The sequence below is a fragment of the Pseudophryne corroboree genome, chromosome 9, assembly GCF_028390025.1.
Source record: "Pseudophryne corroboree isolate aPseCor3 chromosome 9, aPseCor3.hap2, whole genome shotgun sequence".
NCBI classification, from domain to species: domain Eukaryota; kingdom Metazoa; phylum Chordata; class Amphibia; order Anura; family Myobatrachidae; genus Pseudophryne; species Pseudophryne corroboree.
The window spans coordinates 449,599,798-449,621,471 of NC_086452.1; the positions used below are offsets into that span (position 1 = coordinate 449,599,798).

The window sequence follows — 21,674 nt, forward strand, 5'->3', positions numbered from 1 at the left end:
CCGGAAAGAGAGATCCAAGGTAGGCTTTAAATCTAGGATCGAGCACGGTGGCCAAAATGTAGTGCTCTGATTTCAACAGATTGACCACCCGTGAATCCTTGTTAAGCGAATTAAGGGCTGCATCCACAAGTCCCACATGCCTAGCGGAATCGCTCCGTGTTAGCTCCTCCTTCAATGCCTCCAGCTTCTTCTGCAAAAGCCTGATGAGGGGAATGACCTGACTCAGGCTGGCAGTGTCTGAACTGACTTCACGTGTGGCAAGTTCAAAGGGCATCAGAACCTTGCACAACGTTGAAATCATTCTCCACTGCACTTGAGACAGGTGCATTCCACCTACTATATCGTGCTCAATTGTATAGGCTTGAATGGCCTTTTGCTGCTCCTCCAACCTCTGAAGCATATAGAGGGTTGAATTCCACCTCGTTACCACTTCTTGCTTCAGATGATGGCAGGGCAGGTTCAGTAGTTTTTGGTGGTGCTCCAGTTTTCTGTACGTGGTGCCTGTACGCCGAAAGTGTCCCGCAATTCTTCTGGCCACCGACAGCATCTCTTGCACGCCCCTGTCGTTTTTTTAAAAATTCTGCACCACCAAATTCAAGGTATGTGCAAAACATGGGACGTGCTGGAATTGGCCCAGATTTAATGCACACACAATATTGCTGGCGTTGTCCGATGCCACAAATCCACAGGAGAGTCCAATTGGGGTAAGCCATTCCGCGATGATCTTCCTCAGTTGCCGTAAGAGGTTTTCAGCTGTGTGCGTATTCTGGAAAGCGGTGATACAAAGCGTAGCCTGCCTAGGAAAGAGTTGGCGTTTGCGAGATGCTGCTACTGGTGCCGCCGCTGCTGTTCTTGCGGCGGGAGTCCATACATCTACCCAGTGGGCTGTCACAGTCATATAGTCCTGACCCTGCCCTGCTCCACTTGTCCACATGTCCGTGGTTAAGTGGACATTGGGTACAGCTGCATTTTTTAGGACACTGGTGACTCTTTTTCTGAGGTCTGTGTACATTTTCGGTATCGCCTGCCTAGAGAAATGGAACCTAGATGGTATTTGGTACCGGGGACACAGTACCTCCAACAAGTCTCTAGTTGGCTCTGCAGTAATGATGGATACCGGAACCACGTTTCTCACCACCCAGGATGCCAAGGCCTCAGTTATCCGCTTTGCAGTAGGATGACTGCTGTGATATTTCATCTTCCTCGCAAAGGACTGTTGAACAGTCAATTGCTTACTGGAAGTAGTACAAGTGGGCTTACGACTTCCCCTCTGGGATGACCATCGACTCCCAGCGGCAACAACAGCAGCGCCAGCAGCAGTAGGCGTTAAACGCAAGGATGCATCGGAGGAATCCCAGGCAGGAGAGGACTCGTCAGACTTGCCAGTGACATGGCCTGCAGGACTATTGGCATTCCTGGGGAAGGAGGAAATTGACACTGAGGGAGTTGGTGGGGTGGTTTGCGTGAGCTTGGTTACAAGAGGAAGGGATTTACTGGTCAGTGGACTGCTTCCGCTGTCACCCAAAGTTTTTGAACTTGTCACTGACTTATTATGAATGCGCTGCAGGTGACGTATAAGGGAGGATGTTCCGAGGTGGTTAACGTCCTTACCCCTACTTATTACAGCTTGACAAAGGGAACACACGGCTTGACACCTGTTGTCCGCATTTCTGGTGAAATACCTCCACACCGAAGAGCTGATTTTTTTGGTATTTTCACCTGGCATGTCAACGGCCATATTCCTCCCACGGACAACAGGTGTCTCCCCGGGTGCCTGACTTAAACAAACCACCTCACCATCAGAATCCTTCTGGTCAATTTCCTCCCCAGCGCCAGCAACACCCATATCCTCCTCATCCTGGTGTACTTCAACACTGACATCTTCAATCTGACTATCAGGAACTGGACTGCGGGTGCTCCTTCCAGCACTTGCAGGGGGCATGCAAATAGTGGAAGGCGCATGCTCTTCACGTCCACTGTTGGGAAGGTCAGGCATCGCAAACGACACAATTGGACTCTCCTTGTGGATTTGGGATTTCAAAGAACGCACAGTTCTTTGCGGTGCTTTTGCCAGCTTGAGTCTTTTCAGTTTTCTAGCGAGAGGCTGAGTGCTTCCATCCTCATGTGAAGCTGAACCACTAGCCATGAACATAGGCCAGGGCCTCAGCCGTTCCTTGCCACTCCGTGTGGTAAATGGCATATTGGCAAGTTTACGCTTCTCCTCCGACAATTTTATTTTAGGTTTTGGAGTCCTTTTTTTTCTGATATTTGGTGTTTTGGATTTGACATGCTCTGTACTATGACATTGGGCATCGGCCTTGGCAGACGACGTTGCTGGCATTTCATCGTCTCGGCCATGACTAGTGGCAGCAGCTTCAGCACGAGGTGGAAGTGGATCTTGATCTTTCCCTAATTTTGGAACCTCAACTTTTTTGTTCTCCATATTTTATAGGCAGAACTAAAAGGCACCTCAGGTAAACAATGGAGATGGATGGATTGGATACTAGTATACAATTATGGACGGACTGCCACGGTTAGGTGGTATAAAAAAACCACGGTTAGGTGGTATATATTGTAATACAATTATGGATGGACGGACTGCCTGCCGAGTGCCGACACAGAGGTAGCCACAGCCGTGAACTACCGCACTGTACACTGGTTGATAAAGAGATAGTAGTATACTCGTAACAACTAGTATGACTGACTATGACGGTATAAAGAATGAAAAAAAAACCACGGTTAGGTGGTATATATTATAATACAATTATGGATGGACGGACTGCCTGCCGACTGCCGACACAGAGGTAGCCACAGCCGTGAACTACCGCACTGTACACTGGTTGATAAAGAGATAGTAGTATACTCGTAACAACTAGTATGACTGACTATGACGGTATAAAGAATGAAAAAAAAACCACGGTTAGGTGGTATATATTGTAATACAATTATGGATGGACGGACTGCCTGCCGAGTTCCGACACAGAGGTAGCCACAGCCGTGAACTACCGCACTGTACACTGGTTGATAAAGAGATAGTAGTATACTCGTAACAACTAGTATGACTGACTATGACGGTATAAAGAATGAAAAAAAAACCACGGTTAGGTGGTATATATTATAATACAATTATGGATGGACGGACTGCCTGCCGACTGCCGACACAGAGGTAGCCACAGCCGTGAACTACCGCACTGTACACTGGTTGATAAAGAGATAGTAGTATACTCGTAACAACTAGTATGACACTATGACGGTATAAAGAATGAAAAAAAAACCACGGTTAGGTGGTATATATTATAATAATACAATTATGGATGGACGGACTGCCTGCCGAGTTCCGACACAGAGGTAGCCACAGCCGTGAACTACCGCACTGTACACTGGTTGATAAAGAGATAGTAGTATACTCGTAACAACTAGTATGACTGACTATGACGGTATAAAGAATGAAAAAAAAACCACGGTTAGGTGGTATATATTGTAATACAATTATGGATGGACGGACTGCCTGCCGAGTTCCGACACAGAGGTAGCCACAGCCGTGAACTACCGCACTGTACACTGGTTGATAAAGAGATAGTAGTATACTCGTAACAACTAGTATGACTGACTATGACGGTATAAAGAATGAAAAAAAAACCACGGTTAGGTGGTATATATTGTAATACAATTATGGATGGACGGACTGCCTGCCGAGTTCCGACACAGAGGTAGCCACAGCCGTGAACTACCGCACTGTACACTGGTTGATAAAGAGATAGTAGTATACTCGTAACAACTAGTATGACTGACTATGACGGTATAAAGAATGAAAAAAAAACCACGGTTAGGTGGTATATATTATAATACAATTATGGATGGACGGACTGCCTGCCGACTGCCGACACAGAGGTAGCCACAGCCGTGAACTACCGCACTGTACACTGGTTGATAAAGAGATAGTAGTATACTCGTAACAACTAGTATGACACTATGACGGTATAAAGAATGAAAAAAAAACCACGGTTAGGTGGTATATATTATAATACAATTATGGATGGACGGACTGCCTGCCGACTGCCGACACAGAGGTAGCCACAGCCGTGAACTACCGCACTGTACACTGGTTGATAAAGAGATAGTAGTATACTCGTAACAACTAGTATGACACTATGACGGTATAAAGAATGAAAAAAAAACCACGGTTAGGTGGTATATATTATAATACAATTATGGACGGACTGCCTGCCGAGTGCCGACACAGAGGTAGCCACAGCCGTGAACTACCGCACTGTACACTGGTTGATAAAGAGATAGTAGTATACTCGTAACAACTAGTATGACTGACTATGACGGTATAAAGAATGAAAAAAAAACCACGGTTAGGTGGTATATATTATAATAATACAATTATGGATGGACGGACTGCCTGCCGACTGCCGACACAGAGGTAGCCACAGCCGTGAACTACCGCACTGTACACTGGTTGATAAAGAGATAGTAGTATACTCGTAACAACTAGTATGACTATGACGACGGTATAAAGAAAGAAAAAAAAATACCACGGTTAGGTGGTATATAATTATACAATTATGGATGGACGGACTGCCTGCCGAGTGCCGACTGCCGACACAGAGGTAGCCACAGCCGTGAACTACCGCACTGTACTGTGTCTGCTGCTAATATAGACTGGTTGATAAAGAGATAGTATACAACAATATACTACTATACTGGTGGTCAGGCACTGGTCACCACTAGTCACACTGGCAGTGGCACTCCTGCAGCAAAAGTGTGCACTGTTTAATTTTAAATTAATATAATATTATGTACTCCTGGCTCCTGCTATAACAACCTGCAGTGCTCCCCAGTCTCCCCCACAATTATTATAAGCTTTTATACATTGATGTGCAGCACACTGGGCTGAGCTGAGTGCACACAGACTGAGTCACACTGTGTGACTGCTGTGTATCGTTTTTTTCAGGCAGAGAACGGATATAGCAGAGTACGGATATATTAAATAAAAGTTAACTTAACAACAACTGCACTGGTCACTGTGGTAAACTCTGTCTGCACAATCTCTCTCTCTCTCTCTCTCTTCTAATCTATTCTAATGGAGAGGACGCCAGCCACGTCCTCTCCCTATCAATCTCAATGCACGTGTGAAAATGGCGGCGACGCGCGGCTCCTTATATAGAATCCGAGTCTCGCGAGAATCCGACAGCGTCATGATGACGTTCGGGCGCGCTCGGGTTAACCGAGCAAGGCGGGAAGATCCGAGTCGCTCGGACCCGTGAAAAAAAAAGTGAAGTTCGTGCGGGTTCGGATTCAAAGAAACCGAACCCGCTCATCTCTAGTTTATAGGTCTATTTACTAAGCCTTGGAGAGAGGTAAAGTGGAGAGAGATAACGTTAACAGCCAGTCAGCTCCTAACTGCCATGTTACAGGCTGTATTTGGAAACTGACAGGTAGGAGCTGGTTGGTTGGTGGTTTAACGCTCTCCACTTTATCTCTCTCCCAAGGCTTAGTAAATAGATCCAATATTTACTAAGCATCGGCTTCTAAAACCGTGGCGTTTCTGATTGTGTTTATGGGCAAAATTGAAAAGGGCAACAATTTTACTAGCAAAACATGGCTATGTAGCAACGGCATTGCCCTTTTAAATCTTGGGCATAAACACAATCAGAAGCATGAAGTTTTAGAACCCGGCGCTTAGCAAATAAACCCCCAAGTCTGCTGCCTGTAAGGAACATTATTATTATTCTGATTAGTTTCTATGTACTAAGGGCACTGCAATATACAGTATGGGTCAGATTCCGCTCCGCCAACACCCATCTAATATTTAAAATTCCCCTCTGGAGGACGCCATGCTGCTAATTTGTCTTCAGTTCCTAGAGTGTCTTGAAAGTGATTACCCTTTCTTCAGGTGTATCGCCCCAGAACCGTTCCACTTAATAAAATCTCCATGGGCGAGAGCACAGAGAATTTCAGGTCTGTTTCTATAAACAGCTGCCGTGTAATTAATGTAAAATATTCTGACTCCTGCGGCAGATGGGTCTGTGGTGGATTTTTTCTTTTTAAATAATCCATCAACAGAAATAAAAAAGGAACATTCTTAAACGAGCATTATCTGATTAACCCTTCACTGGCGCAGCCAGGAGGCGGGGTGGTGTATAATCCCCCACGTACGTACACAGGTAATTGCTTTCTCTCTAATGCAACATTACATTGTAAATAACAGAATAATAAACCGCGTCTCTGAAGGTTTTTTTTGATTTAAAGGTCTCTTCCTTTGATCTTCCCTCGCAATTAGAATTTTTGCCTATTAAAACAGGATTGCGTTTGAATTTTGTCCTTAATTCAGATTTAATGGGAGATGTAAATTTAGTTCAGCGCAGGGCGGTAATCATCTTGGCACAGTAGAGGAACCATGAACAGATTAATAGGCGTGCCAACGGGGCTGTTCCAGGCCTGCTCTAATAATAGGTCTGCCACGTCCTTTTATTTATGTTTAAGGTTTTTACTTTTGATTGTATTTGTATGTTTTCTATATTTACTATCCAATCTAAAACCAGAACAAAAAAAAAGCATGAATGGCAAAACCTACATACGGTAGTACATTGGTACAAACATACATACTGTATGGGTGCTCAGTACACAGGGCAGAGGGCAGATTTACTAAAACGTGTAAAAAGCAAAGCTGAAGGTATTGGGGGTGATTCCGGGTTGTTCGCTCGCTAGCTGCTTTTAGCAGCATTGCACACGCTAGGCCGCCGCCCTCTGGGAGTGAATCTTAGCTTAGCAGAATAGCGAACGAAAGATTAGCAGAATTGCGAATAGAAAATTCTTAGCAGTTTCTGAGTAGCTCGAGACTTACTCCTACACTGCGATCAGCTCAGCCCGTTTCGTTCCTGGTTTGACGTCACAAACACACCCAGCGTTCGGCCAGCCACTCCCCCGTTTCTCCAGACACTCCCGCGTTTTATCCTGGCACGCCTGCGTTTTTCCGCACACTCCCAGAAAACGGGCAGTTTCCGCCCAGAAACACCCACTTCCTGTCAATCACACTCCGATCACTTCAACGATGGAAATTCTTCGGTCGGACGTGAGTAAATCTACTAAGTTTTGAGCTAAAATACTTAGCGCATGCGCACTGCGTACCATGCGCATGCGCATTTTCGCCTTAATCGTTCCGTTGCGAAAATTGGCAACGAGCGAACAACTCGGAATGACCCCCATTGTCCGTAGCAACCAAATTTTTTATAAAATGTAGTAGATAAATGAGAAAATCTAATTGCTACGGGCAAAACCACCACTTTTCCGTTTCAGAAGGTCTTTTTGGTCATCTGATGTGGACAGTCATTGAGGTTTTTGGATATTCACCACTGAGCACAACTTATTACCCCCTTTGGAACACTCCCCCCATTAATTTGAATTTTGATAATATACTCCCAAGATGTTTCTACCGCATTCATTTTTTTTTTTTTACGTTATAAATAGGCAAAGGTAGACTTCTGGGAATGGCAGGAATTTCTGTCTCGTGTGCACCTTGCACCCCTTTCTGTTCACTTCAGAGTGGCCCACCGGTCATCGTGCGCGATACGTATACATTCTGCATTTCCGTAGAAGCACAGACCGGAAATAAGCTCTCTCGTGATATGCGGACACACCTGCAGATCACTAACCCTGCGACTACGGGTTAAACATGGCTCTTTGGGGGTAATTCAGACCTGGGGCCTAATTCAGACCTGATCGCTCGCTAGGGATTTTTTCACTGCTGCGAACCGATAGTCGCCGCCCATAGGGGAGTGTATTTTCGCTTTGCAAGTGTGCGATCGCATGTGTAGCAGAGCTGTACGAACAGATCTTGTGCAGCCTCTGCACAGTCCAGAACTTACTCAGCCGCTGCGATCACTTCAGCCTGTCCGTGACCGGAATTGACGTCAGGAACCCTCCCTGCAAACGCTTGGACACGCCTGCGTTTTTCCAGACACTCCCAGAAAACGGTCAGTTGCCACCCACAAACACCTTCCTCCTATTAATCTCCTTGCAAACGGCCATGCGAATGGATTCTTCGCACAAACCCAACGCTGAGCGGGGATCAGCTTTGTGCCCGTGCGACACACCTGCGCATTACGGTGCATACACATGCGCAGTTCAGACCTGATCGCAGCACTGCAAAAAATGCTAGCGAGCGATCAGGTTTGAATTACCCCCCTTATGGTAGCAGCAAATTTGTTAGCAGTTGGGCAAAACCATGTGCACTGCAGGTGGGGCAGATGTAACATGTGCAGAGAGAGTTAGATTCGGATGGGGTGTGTTCAAACTGAAATCTAAATTGCAGTGTAAAATTAAAGCAGCCAGTATTTACCCTGCACAGAAACAATGGCCCTCATTCCGAGTTGATCGGTCGCAAGGCGAATTTAGCAGAGTTACACACGCTAAGCCGCCGCCTACTGGGAGTGAATCTTAGCTTCTTAAAATTGCGACCGATGTTTTCGCAATATTGCGATTACTAACTACTTAGCAGTTTCTGAGTAGCTCCAGACTTACTCTGCCTGTGCGATCATTTCAGTGCTTATCGTTCCTGGTTGACGTCACAAACACACCCAGCGTTCGCCCAGGCACTCCCACCGTTTCCCCGGCCACTCCTGCGTTTTTTCCGGAAACGGTAGCGTTTTCAGCCACACGCCCCTGAAACGCCGTGTTTCCGCCCAGTAACACCCATTTCCTGTCAATCACATTACGATCGCCGGAGCGAAGAAAAAGCCGTGAGTAAAATTACTTTCTTCATAGTAAAGTTACTTGGCGCAGTCGCAGTGCGAACATTGCGCATGCGTACTAAGCGGATTTTCACTGCGATGCGATGAAAAATACCGAGCGAACAACTCGGAATGAGGGCCAATATAACCCACCCAAATCTAACTCTCTCTGCACATGTTATATCTGCCACACCTGCAGTAGTGTACATGGTTTTGCCCAACTGCTAACAAGTTTGCTGATACGATCGTCTGAATTACCCCCTTTATCCATAGATTTTCCATCACGGTCCACGAGAGCCTTATTCCAGCGTTCACAAAAACATATTTCAAACAGTAAAAGGCTGCATTTTTGCACTTTATATTTCAGTGTTCTGACGGTTGCAGATTTCCAAATCCCATTTTATTCTTGGCTCTCTGCATGAATATTCATTCACACCTATCCCTCGGATACATCCTTGCTGAATCCTTCCATCTCTGCTGTAATTGCTTTACATGATTTCCCAGCCAGTCCACTGGGAGCCCAACAAGACAAGACTGAACTCAGCGGACTGTGGCGTGATGTCGTAGCCCAGGCTTGTGTGTACTAACTCATCAGAGAGATTAGTACAGGGGTGATAAATGGCCCCATAATTGGTAGATATTGTTTAAACCATTAATGAAATGTAATTACAGTACCTGAGGTTCCAAGGTTTGCCACGCTGCATTGTGCTGACTACTAAGGGAGTTATAACTTTTCTAAATTGCGCCATCCAAGGACCGAATCTTGATTGCCGTAGGTGGAAGAAGGAAAATGCGAAGCCTGGTATATGATGCCGACATATAAGCTTGCAATTTAAACATATTCATTTAGCAAATAAAGGAGGTCGTTCAGGTTGGATCGCAAAACGCGATCCAACTGCAAAAATTACAAAGACGATGCGGGCGCAAATAGTGTACAAGTGGAAGCATGGTAGGCAAGAACACCATGCAACAGAACATTGGGCCTAATTCAGACCTGATCACAGCAGCAAATTTGTTAGCAGTTGGGCAAAACCATGCTGCACTGCAGAGGGGGCAGATGTAACATGTGCAGAGAGAGTTAGATTTGGGTGGGTTATATTGTTTCTGTGCAGGGTAAATACTGGCTGCTTTATATTTACCCTGCAATTTAGATTTCAGTTTGAACACACCCCACCCAAATCTAACTCTCTCTGCACATGTTATATCTGCCCCACCTGCACCGCACATGGGCCCTCATTCCGAGTTGTTCGCTCGCAAGCTGCTTTTAGCAGCATTGCACATGCTAAGCCGCCGCCTACTGGGAGTGAATCTTAGCTTAGCAAAATTGCGAACGAAAGATTCTCAAAATTGCGAATAGAAATTTCTAAGCAGTTTCTGAGTAGCTCGGGACTTACTCTGCCACTGCGATCAGTTCAGTCAGTTTCGTTCCTGGTTTGACGTCACAAACACACCCAGCGTTCGCCCAGACACTCCCCCGTTTCTCCAGCCACTCCCGCGTTTTTCCTAGAAACGGCAGCGTTTTTTCACACACTCCCATAAAACGGCCAGTTTCCGCCCAGAAACACCCACTTCCTGTCAATCACATTACGATCAACAGAACGAAGAAAAAAACCTCGTAATGCCGTAAGTAAAATACCAAACTTCTTAGCAAATTTACTTGTCGCAGTCGCAGTGCGAACATTGCGCATGCGCAAATAGCGGAAAATCGCTGCGATGCGCAGAAAATTACAGAGCGAACAACTCGGAATGAGGGCCATGGTTTTGCCCATCTGCTAACAAATTTGCTGCTGCGAACAGGTCTGAATTAGGCCCATTATTCATTCATGATCCGTCAGGCATTCACTCTAACAGACACAGTAATCAATTTATATTTATGGCTGTTTGGGGGGTTACCCACAAACATTAAATATCCCCCAGATATATACAGGGGACAGTAGCAGATATTGGAGATATCAACCACCATCCCCCGTTTTCAGTTGCAAAAGCGGGCCCCATAGATCCACGCTATACAAAATGTGTACAATCTGCATTTCAACGCAGCGTTCCTTAGAGCACAAATACACTTTCATGACACCGGAACACTTGTATATTACATGGGCTGAGACTGTGGTTCAAAAATAACTTAATTTGTCCATATATATTCAGCTAAGCTCCAGGTATTGCAGTAACCCCAAAACACTCACCTGCCTGGGAGACTAGGTCATTGGGTGATGTCCCTACAGTCAGACTGGAAATGCCAGTGCTATTGTTCTATGCCTGGCACCACTATGCCACATAACCTTGGGTTTATCGGACAGGTTATAAAACATGACTATTATCCTGGAACGTCCAGGAGGCTCCTGAAGATTTGGGGCGCCCCCTGGGCTCCCGGAAGAGATGGTCTCCCTCCCGCAATCCGCCCCCTTCCAAGTAGAACTATGACACGAGAATGCAATTCTCAGGCCCAATGACGAGATGCGCTAAGCACCGATCCCCACAGTAATCAGCTGCGTCTCACTTTGGAGATCTCTCCCGGAAGGGGAACACTTAAAAGTGGGTAAGTAGGTTGGATGATGACCTCCATCGGCCTGTTCACTCAATGCAGCAGAAGAGCCCTAAATGTGTGCAGTTTGTATGTTCTCCCCGTACTTGCGTGGGTCTTCCACCGGTGCTCCGGTTTCCTCCGCACTCCAAAAATATACTGCCAGGTTAATTGGCTCAGGACAAAAATTAATTGGTTCTAATCTGCTGTCAAATTCTAAGTTTCTATGGGTTCTATTTACTAAACCTTGGAGAGACATAGGGGGTCATTCCGAGTTGTTCGCTCGTTATTTTTTTCTCACAACGGAGCGATTTTCCGCTAACTGCGCATGCGCAATGTCCGCAGTGCGACTGCGCCAAGTAAATTTTCTATGCAGTTAGGTATTTTACTCACGGCATTACAAGGTTTTTTCTTCGTTCTGGTGATCGTAATGTGATTGACAGGAAGTGGGTGTTTCTGGGCGGAAACTGGCCGTTTTATGGGAGTGTGTGAAAAAACGCTGCCGTTTCTGGGAAAAACGCGGGAGTGGCTGGAGAAACGGAGGAGTGTCTGGGCGAACGCTGGGTGTGTTTGTGACATCAAACCAGGAACGACACTGACTGAACTGATCGCAGTTGCCGAGTAAGTCTGGAGCTACTCAGAAACTGCTAAGAAGTGTCTATTCGCAATTCTGCTAATCTTTTGTTCGCAATTTTGATAAGCTAAGATTCACTCCCAGTAGGCGGCGGCTTAGCGTGTGCAAAGCTGCTAAAAGCAGCTTGTGAGCGAACAACTCAGAATGAGGGCCATAAACTAGAGAGAGAGATAAAGTACCAGCCAACCAGCTCCTAACTGTCATTTTTGTTCAAAAACAGCCTGTAACATGGCAGTTAAGAGCTGTTTGGTTGGTACTTTATCTCTCCCCACTTTATCTCTCTATAAGGATTAGTAAATAGACCTCTATGATTCTAAGGAGGACATTTACTAAGCAGTGATAAGAGCGGAGAAGTGAGCCAGTGGAGAAGTTGCCCCATCAACCAATCAGCAGCTCTATATCATTTTATAGTATGCAAATTATAGATGTTACTTTAGTGCTGATTGGTTGCCATGGGCAACTTCTCCACTGACTCACTTCTCCGCTCTTATCACTGCTTAGTAAATGTCCCCCTAGGAGTCTGGCCAATTTGTTGGCTCACGGATGAAACCACTGAGCATTGTAATCATATTGGACTGTATATCTGTGTGTTACTATACTTTGATGATGACAATTTTGTGAGTCATTGTGGCGTGGCTAATATGGGAAGGTTATTACTGGTTTTATTGGATATGTTTGTTCACTGTTGATTTGGGGACAATAAAATTCTGTCTCATGTCTTATCCCTATAAATAACCTTAATACTAAGGGGTCTATGCACTCTCTCCATTTTTTCTCACCGTCGGCTATAACACGGCAGCAGCCAGCGTAAGCCGACGCCGGCCGCGCGGCTGCAATCAGTCTTCTGTTGCCGTCACCTCAGGATAAAATAAAGAATGATATGAATGAAAAAATGCTCTGTTGTTATAAAAACAGCAAATATTTTTTTTTCATGCAATCACATTTTTAAATGACATTTTTCTATAATATATATTGATATGAACGCCTGAGATAATCAGCGATAGAAAATCATCCGAATCGCGGAATTTTAAGTAGGACCGAAGTTGTAGATTTACCACTGAGGTCTGTAAAGTATCACAGCAGCGTACGGGGGTTATCCGTAATGTGACAGACCTAATGGAAAACTTTCTGTTTATTGATCAACAAAATCCAGTCCTGGGCGTTTCTAGAACTTTCTGCAATGACAGATACATGATATAATGACCCATAACCACCAATAAGATTTGTGCTTTCAGTTATTTGTGTATTTTACCAGACGACAGGAATATGCGCAACGTTCCCCATCTTTTCTTATTATAATATACTTATTTCCGGGTTGATAAAGATCTGCTTCATGTACAGGCCGGTGCAGCCATCTTATAGCCAGCCCTGTCACAGAAGCTTATGACTGGAAGCTGCGGCTACGAGGGGGCAGTAGGTGCAGTTTGAGTGACCGTGGATGGTGCTGACAGAGTGAAAATTAAATGAGAAAAACCAGTTTACCAGATTCATTATAACAGCTCATTAAATGAGCAAGAAAACAGGGCAGGGAGTCATTTCTGAGGCGTCAACTAGTTTATGCTAAATGGGATCATTTTTCTTCCGTTTGGTCATTAACCATTATGTAACATGTCCCTGCGGTGTTTTGCTGGAATCCTAGGCCCAACGCCAGACTACACTGAGGGGGCATTGACTAAGTAGTGCTAAGAGCGGAGAAGCGAGCCAGTGGAGAAGTTGTCCATGGCAACCAATCAGCACTGAAGTAACATCTATAATTTGCATACTATAAAATGATACAGAGCTGCTGATTGGTTGATGGGGCAACTTCTCCACTGGCTCACTTCTCCCCTCTTATCACTGCTTAGTAAATGTCCCCCTAAGTCTTTATGCTGAAACCATCACTAGCCAGTGCACTTCAGTCAGTGCTGGTCAGTATCGGACGCCCGTTTGTGCCGCGTCTCTCCGGAACAGAACGCACGCAATTCCAGGCGATGCCGTCGTACGCACTTATGCCCAGATATATCAAGCCTTGGAGAGTGATAAATGGATGGTACTTTATCACCGTTCAATTTATCATTCTCCAAGGCTTGATAAATCCGGGCCTTAGATTGCATCCGCACTCACAACTGAAGATACGGAACTGGCTTGTAACTTTCGTATGTAATCACAGCTCGATCAGGGCGTGTTATGTCAGCTGTGGGCTAGGCAGAGGTGGGTGTATGCGAAAATTCCCTGGTTGGAGGCTTATGTTTGGCATCTAGTATATGGTAGGTGCAAGCGCGCAATGGCCGGTCGCATCTCGAGATATGGTGGAATATACTCTGCCCCCAGCCCACCACTTGCAAGAGCAGGCGTCATCACTCTATAGCAGCCCGATCCTTGGTGCATTCGCCCGCCTCAGAATAGGACGCAACCCTGTGCACAACGGTCTACGGGTGTAATTCCAAGTTGATCGCAGCAGGAATTCTGTTAGCAATTGGGCAAAACCATGTGCACTGCAGGGGGGGGGCAGATGTAACATGTGCAGAGAGAGTTAGATTTGGGTGGGGTGTGTTCAATCTGCAATCTAAATTGCAGTGTAAAAATAATGCAGCCAGTATTTACCCTGCACAGAAATAAAATAACCCACCCAAATCTAACTCTCTCTGCACATGTTATATCTGCCTCCCCTGCAGTGCACATGGTTTTGCCCAACTGCTAACAAATTTCCTGCTGCGATCAACTTGGAATTACCCCCTACGTGCGAACCAGTAACGTCCGTCCCGCATGCAACATGGATATTGGCTTTATAAACACATCCAGCACAACACACAAAGGTCACCCATCGCATATCACATGGCCTGTCCCAAAATCGGAATGTCGCTGTGCAAGGAGGAGAATTACTTGTACACAACAGACCTGTTCGCCTTCATGCTTTGCAGTTTATAAATGACCCTGGATGATCAGGTTCTGCAAGTCTCAGAGCTTGTTCTGTTTGTAGATTGTTGACATCCGAGCTCATTATATTATTACGTTCATCCTGTAAATGCAGAGGTCACATACCCTTGTTTCAGATCACTGTCAATCATTATGGCCCAGATTTATCAAGCCTTGGAGAGTGCTGAAGTGCCAAACAATCAGCTCCTAACTGCCATGTTACAGGCTGTGTTTGAAAAATGACAGCTGGGAGCTGATTGGTTGGTACTTTATTACCGTTCAATTTATCACTCTCCAAGGCTTGATTAGTCTTAAGGCCCGTACACACTGGTCGATACATTGCGGGACCGTCGGCCAGTGTGTACGGACGATACGTCTGTGAACTCCGTCGTTCACTGAGCGCCCGCCCGCCCAGTTCATGACGTCAGTCCCCCGACGGATCGGGCTGTGTGTATGCACAGCACACTGCCCGATCCGTACATACATATATCTGCAGATCAATTGATCTGCAGATATATCTAATAGTGTGTACCCACCTTTAGGGCCTACCTGATCGCTGCTCTGCATTTTTGCAGAGGGCTGCGATCAGATAGGCGCCGCCCATAGAGAGTGAAAACCCGCCCCGTGCAAGAGTGTGAATGCATGTGTACGGCGTGCAAAAACTTCGCCAGATAGCGACCCGTTCGCAACTCACTCACTATCGAATGATTTTTCCAGTCTGCGCGTAGCCCCGGACTTACTCCTACAGTGCGACACAATCAGGCTGATCGGGGCCGGAGCTGACGTCACACACCCGCCCTGAAAACGCTTGGGAACGCCTGCGTTTTTCCTGACACTCCCAGAAAACGGTCAGTTACCACCCCCAAACGCCTGCTTCCTGTCAGTCACCTTGCCTATGCCTAGCGATCAAAATTTTCACACATTCTGTCGCTGTTTGGCGTCGCGCCTTCACATTGCGGTACATGCGCAGTCGTTCGATAATCGCCCACTGTGCGATTTACATCGATCAGGTCTGAATCGGCCCTTAGTGAGAATAGTTAGCGATTTCCCATAAACATTTGCAAATCGACTTATTTTTGCATCTATAACACGTTTTTATACAGCACGAATCCTACTGTACATTTGAATTAGTGAATTCGTAACCAGGAACACATAACCGCCGCTAAGAATTTAGGGGTACATTTACTAAGCAGTGATAAGAGCGGAGAAGTGAGCCAGTGGAGAAGTTGCCCATGGCAACCAATCAGCATTGAAGTAACATCTATAATTTGCATACTATAAAATGAGACAGAGCTGCTGATTGGTTGATGGGGAAATTTCTCCACTGGCTCACTTCTCCGCTCTTATCACTGCTTAGTAAATGTCCCCCTTAGTGTTTATCATGGATTCAGCACAGCTGAAAATAGCTCCTAATTGACTTGTTGCATCTGCAATGGCGTACAACTAAAATATTGATATTCAGATGAATTATGACGTTTTTCCCCGTTATGTTGTATCTTATGGCACAAATAGTCTAGGCTAAACAGTTTTAACTTCTGGCTAATTTAGACTCTGGGCCCAGAGTGGGTGCCGTGCATTAATTATCACATACTTCTCATCACTTGTTATAGGCTTCACAGGTGTAAGATTTACCGCTGAATATTTACCGAAGTTGTCAAAACTTTCATCAGATAGTACAAATGTCACATTATCTGTAACTCTTTAGTTGGCGGAAAGTGCTGCTTCCTCATCATTTGGATTCCTAAGTGGACGGAAGTAACAGAGTCCCTTTGTGTCCTGATTTTTTCACTATTCAGTTACCGTCTTAATTAAGAGGATAAGTGAGGATATGTTCTTTCAAATGTTTACTATATTTAGCTGCTAAAAAGCAGTGAGGGGTTGGATTTTACAACCCAGGCGAACGTCAAGTCACATTTGGTGCCTTTGTCGCTCATTTAATAATTATGGGTCCCCTACAGTAACATGACATTACAGATTTGTTAAGGAATTTGCCAAACGTTACCATATAAATAGCTTCTCATTGAATATTGGTTTTAACCGTTAAAGATGAGTAAATCTAAATACACTTTAACTGCTTTCCAGTTCTTTATTTGTTTTTGTGTATCTGTGCATACTGTTTGTAATTGTAAAACCAAATAAGGGTGGAGACGAGAGCTATAGGACACAACTTGGAAAAGGTGATTTAGTCCTCACACAGTTTTGCGCCATAAAATAAATTGTAAATAGTACCGTTTGTAGCCTGGTCTTCTTAAGGTGCAGAAAATTCCACTGCATCCTCAATACAGTAGGATTTCCCCATGAGAAAGTCGCATGACAAGCGACGAAACGCGTTAGCCACCTACTGACCACAGTTACATTGAATGTACGAGCTATTCTACACAATGTGGAAGTGGTGGAAATGTTTGCTGCATGCTTCATTTGACTCCCCACCCCCGTTACCTCCCACTAACGCTCACTACCTGTCACTTACTTTGCAAATAAATCCTTGCTTCATCCGCTGTCACTGATCAGTCTCCTCACATGACTGTGACACATGCGCAGCTCAAGAATCTGGTGGGTGTGTGAATGACCGCCACCCCATGTGCTGTGTACACACTGCGCAATAATCAGATTGACCAGCTGGGAGTCGGATAAGCGACCCCATAATTGCACAGTGTGTATCTAGCAATAGTGTCTGCGAGAATTTGAGGTGGCGATATCAAGCATTCACAGAGGAGTGTTTCTATGTGGACGTTGTGACCGCAATCCTTTTCATGCCCCATTTTGTCTTCGCATGTGAGGCAGAACACTTCATTTGGATACAAGCTGTACATATATAATTGTGAATGTTGCGTCTATCGCTTAATCACCGTGGAGGCAGCCATTTTGTCGGCTGAGAATGCAGCCTCAATTCACCTGGGAAAAATCTGGTCTACAAAATGGCTGCCTCCATGGTATGTTTGTGGAATTATATATTTTAATAACTCTATTGTAAGTCTGTGGGACTTAATTAATCTTTCTTTCGCACACAGTTGGCCATGGGCAGAGCGAGGGGGAGAGGATGACGGTGTCTGATTTCCAGATTTTTATTCGGGACAGCCTTCAGCACGTGGACCTCATGAGGAAGGAGCATCCTGACTTGCCCTTGTTTATCTGTGGACACTCCATGGTAAGAGTCATGCGCATTCCCACATGACATCTGACATGAAACATGGCTGCCAACATTTCAGGCTCGTTTCCAGGGACACTAATCTGCTGGGCGAGTGCCTGTAACCCTGCCATCTGCGACACTGACTATGCAAACTGCAGTGCACTAGAATCCCCAGTTTTACTGCATTTTAATACACCTGTTAAATGTGAAGCAGGAGGAAGAACATAAACTGTATAGGCAGGGTGTCAGAATAACATTGATTATTACCATGTTCTCTTGGTTTGTTTCTTCAGGCTGCTATTAATTTCACACAGTGTCATGGATTACCATGACAACCACAGTGACATGATACATGATGTAGTGTGCAAAGATACTTTGGAACACCCCTTAGAGCTCTATTTCAGTGTGACATCCTCCTCTGCCATCGCATGACATCCTGAGAGTCTATGGGGCATATTTAGTAAACTCATTTTGCAGGAAATCTTCCAAAATGGCCATTAGCAACCTCTTTACTTTTACACATCGCAGGTACAACATCTTATTGGATCCCCTGTCCCTGCATGTGTTTTTTTCATACATCCCGGTGGTACATATTTTTTCTATTGCCATGATATGCAGTGATAATATATATATATATATATATAAATATATATATATATATATAGATATATATAGATATATGTATATATACATACACACAATTCTTTTATGCTTTCCTAATCTCATCCTTATACTGTAGTTTGAATAGAGGGTTTAGAAAACTTCTCAGTGAGAGACTGTGTGGAATTGCACTTTGCATACCTTTAACCAGGACACACTGGGCGAGTGACAGTATCACACCCAAATTTCCTCCCCTCCCATAAAGACACCCATGTCTTGCTGCAAGCAGCTGCTCTCTCATGGCTATAAGCACAATGAACCTCCCAGCTGCCATGTTGGGAGTGGCAGGACAATCCACCACAATTGGGATCGCTTTCCCTAAACATTTAAAAAAAAAAAGTGAATTATACATTTGGTCATTAAGAAAACCCTGCACACAGGGTGTAATTCAGACCTGATCGCAGCAGCAAATTTGATGGCAGTTGGGCAAAACCATGGGGGTGATTCCGAGTTGATCGCACGTAGCAACTTTTTGCTGCTCGTGCAGTCAACCTGGCGCCGCCTATGGGGGAGTGTATTTTAGCATAGCAGGGCAGCGATCGCTTGTGCAGTTCTGCTATGCTAAAAAAGTTTCCAGTAAAACAAGACTCACCCAGTGCGACGGATCCAGCGATGAAGGTCCCGGTCCTGACGTCAGACATCCGCCCTCCAAACGTCTGGACACACCTGAGTTGTACTCGCCACGCCTGGAAAACGGTGAGTATCCGCCCCGGAACGCCTCCTGCCTGTCCGTCTTTTTGCAATCGCCGCTGCGATCACTTTTCCCGCTGGCGGCGTCGTTGCCCGGTGACGATCGTCGCCAGGCAACGCCGCGCGTGCGCAATGCATCCACCGCGCATGCGCATTTCCAACCCGTTCGCACCGGAGCGAAGAACCGCTGCGTGCGAACGGGTGGGAATGACCCCCTGTGTGCACTGCAGGTGGGGCAGATATAACGTGCAGAGTGTTAGATTTGGGTGGGTTATTTTGTTTCTGTGCAGGGTAAATACTGGCTGCTTTATTTTTACACTGCAATTTAGATTTCAGTTTGAACACACCCCACCCAAATCTAACTCTCTCTGCACATGTTACATCCGCCCCACCTGCAGTGCACATGGTTTTGCCCAACTTCTAACAAATTTGCTGCTGCGATCAACTCTGAATTAGGCCCTAAGCCTGGGGCAAATCCTGAACACCTGCAATAAGCACATGACATCTCTCTGTACCAGTCCTGCTGGATGTTCAAATGTGGATCACCTCAGAGACCTGGAACTGCTAAATAAAACCCATAGGATGAGCTCAGATAGGCATCCTCTTACCCTCCAACTAGGCAGTGGGATGGCAGGCATGCTTTGACTTGTAGTCCAACCAGCGATGACCTAATTTTACTTTACAGCATCAATGAGGTCTGTGACTCAAAAGAAGCTGATAACAGTATGAGGATAGCAATCCTTTCCAAATATATCGTGCCAAAAATGTTATATAAACAAGAAAAGTAACGTCAGCAGTTTCTTCACCGACACATCACACGCGGATCTCAGGAGTGTTTCCCGGAATAGCAGAGCATGAAGAATCTTATAAGGCAGGGCGCTGTCCCATCTGAGGCCATAGGTCATATTTGTACTGATCATTACGCATCATTTTATATGATCACTGATAATGTGGGTGGATTCTGAGTCACAATGATTCCTCTTCACAGGCACAAACGGCGAGATTTTGCAAACAGCACATATGCAGAAGCCACTTTACACATTTTGGCCTTGTCTGTCTTCCTGTTAAATCGGGCGTTTCAAGGTGGGAACAGGTGACTGAGAGGTCTATTTACTAAGCCTTGAATGGAGATAAAGTGGGCGTAGATAAAGTGCCAGCCAATCAGCTCCTAACTGCCATGATACAGGCTGGAGTTGTAAAATTACAGAAGCTGATTGGATGGCACTTTATCTCCATCCAAGGCTTGGTACATAGGGGGTAATTCTGAGTTGATCGCAGCAGCAAGTTTGTTAGCAGTTGGGCAAAACCATGTGCACTGCAGGGGGGGGCAGATGTAACATGTGCAGAGAGAGTTAGATTTGGGTGGGTTATTTTGTTTCTGTGCAGGGTAAATACTGGCTGCTTTATTTTTACACTGCAATTTAGATTTCAGTTTGAACACACCCCACTAGAATCTAACTCTCTCTGCACATGTTACATCTGCCCATCCTGCAGTGCACATGGGTGGTCATTCCGAGTTATTCACTGGCTAGCTGCTTTTAGCAGCATTGCAAACGCTAGGCCGCCGCCCTCTGGGAGTGTATCTTGGTTAGCAGAACTGCTACTAAATAATTCCTTGCAGTTTCTGAGTAGCTCCAGACCTACTCCTAGATTGCGATCAGCTCAGTCCTTTAAGTTCCTGCTTTGACGTCACAAACACGCCCTGCGTTCGGCCAGCCACTCCTACGTTTTTGCCTGACACGCCTGCGTTTTTTAGCACACTCCCGGAAAACGCTCAGTTACCACCCAGAAACGCCCCTTTCCTGTCAATCACTGACCGATCAGCAGTGCGACTGAAAAGCGCCGCACGAACAACAGCAAAACTGCTAAGTTTTTAGTTAAATAACTAAGCGCATGCGCGCTGCGTACCATGCGCATTTAGCAGCAAATTGCAGCATAGCGAAAATCGGCAACGAGCGAACAACTCAGAATGACCACCATGGTTTTGCCCAACTGCTAACAAATTTGTTGCTGTGATCAACTCAGAATTAGGCCCATAGACCCCAGGGAGAGGGGCTTAAGGGGATACCTCCCGCACATCACTAGTCTATGGATAATATTGCTGTACATTCCAGTGAATTTTAGGCACTGTACTTGGCAGTTTATTGGAAAATAATTGGAGTATGAAGCTCGGAGATTTGTGTTCTAATGAAAATTTAAACTGAAAAAAGGTTGAAAGTGTATATTAAAGAATGATGAGTGTTTCAGCGAGTGGCTTGGCATGGAAAGTCCGTGTGGAGTAGAGGTCCATTGTTTGAGTTCTGTCCAAGGCTAGTTGCATTTTTAATCGGCTGCCGGGTCTGCAGAGTCACACAAATACTAATGGTTTCACGCCAAAGTTCCATCAAACCTTTTCGGAATTATCTC

General features: G+C 45.4%; 1 protein-coding gene across 1 annotated transcript in view; it reads left to right on the top strand.

The window, feature by feature from the left end:
- MGLL (monoglyceride lipase) overlaps nucleotides 1-21,674 on the top strand; it is a 92,134-nt gene that overhangs the window by 44,944 nt on the left and 25,516 nt on the right. The window contains exon 4 of the mRNA XM_063941177.1: nucleotides 17,800-17,936. Within this exon, the coding sequence (XP_063797247.1) occupies nucleotides 17,800-17,936 (137 nt within the window). The remainder of the gene's footprint in view (nucleotides 1-17,799; nucleotides 17,937-21,674) is intronic.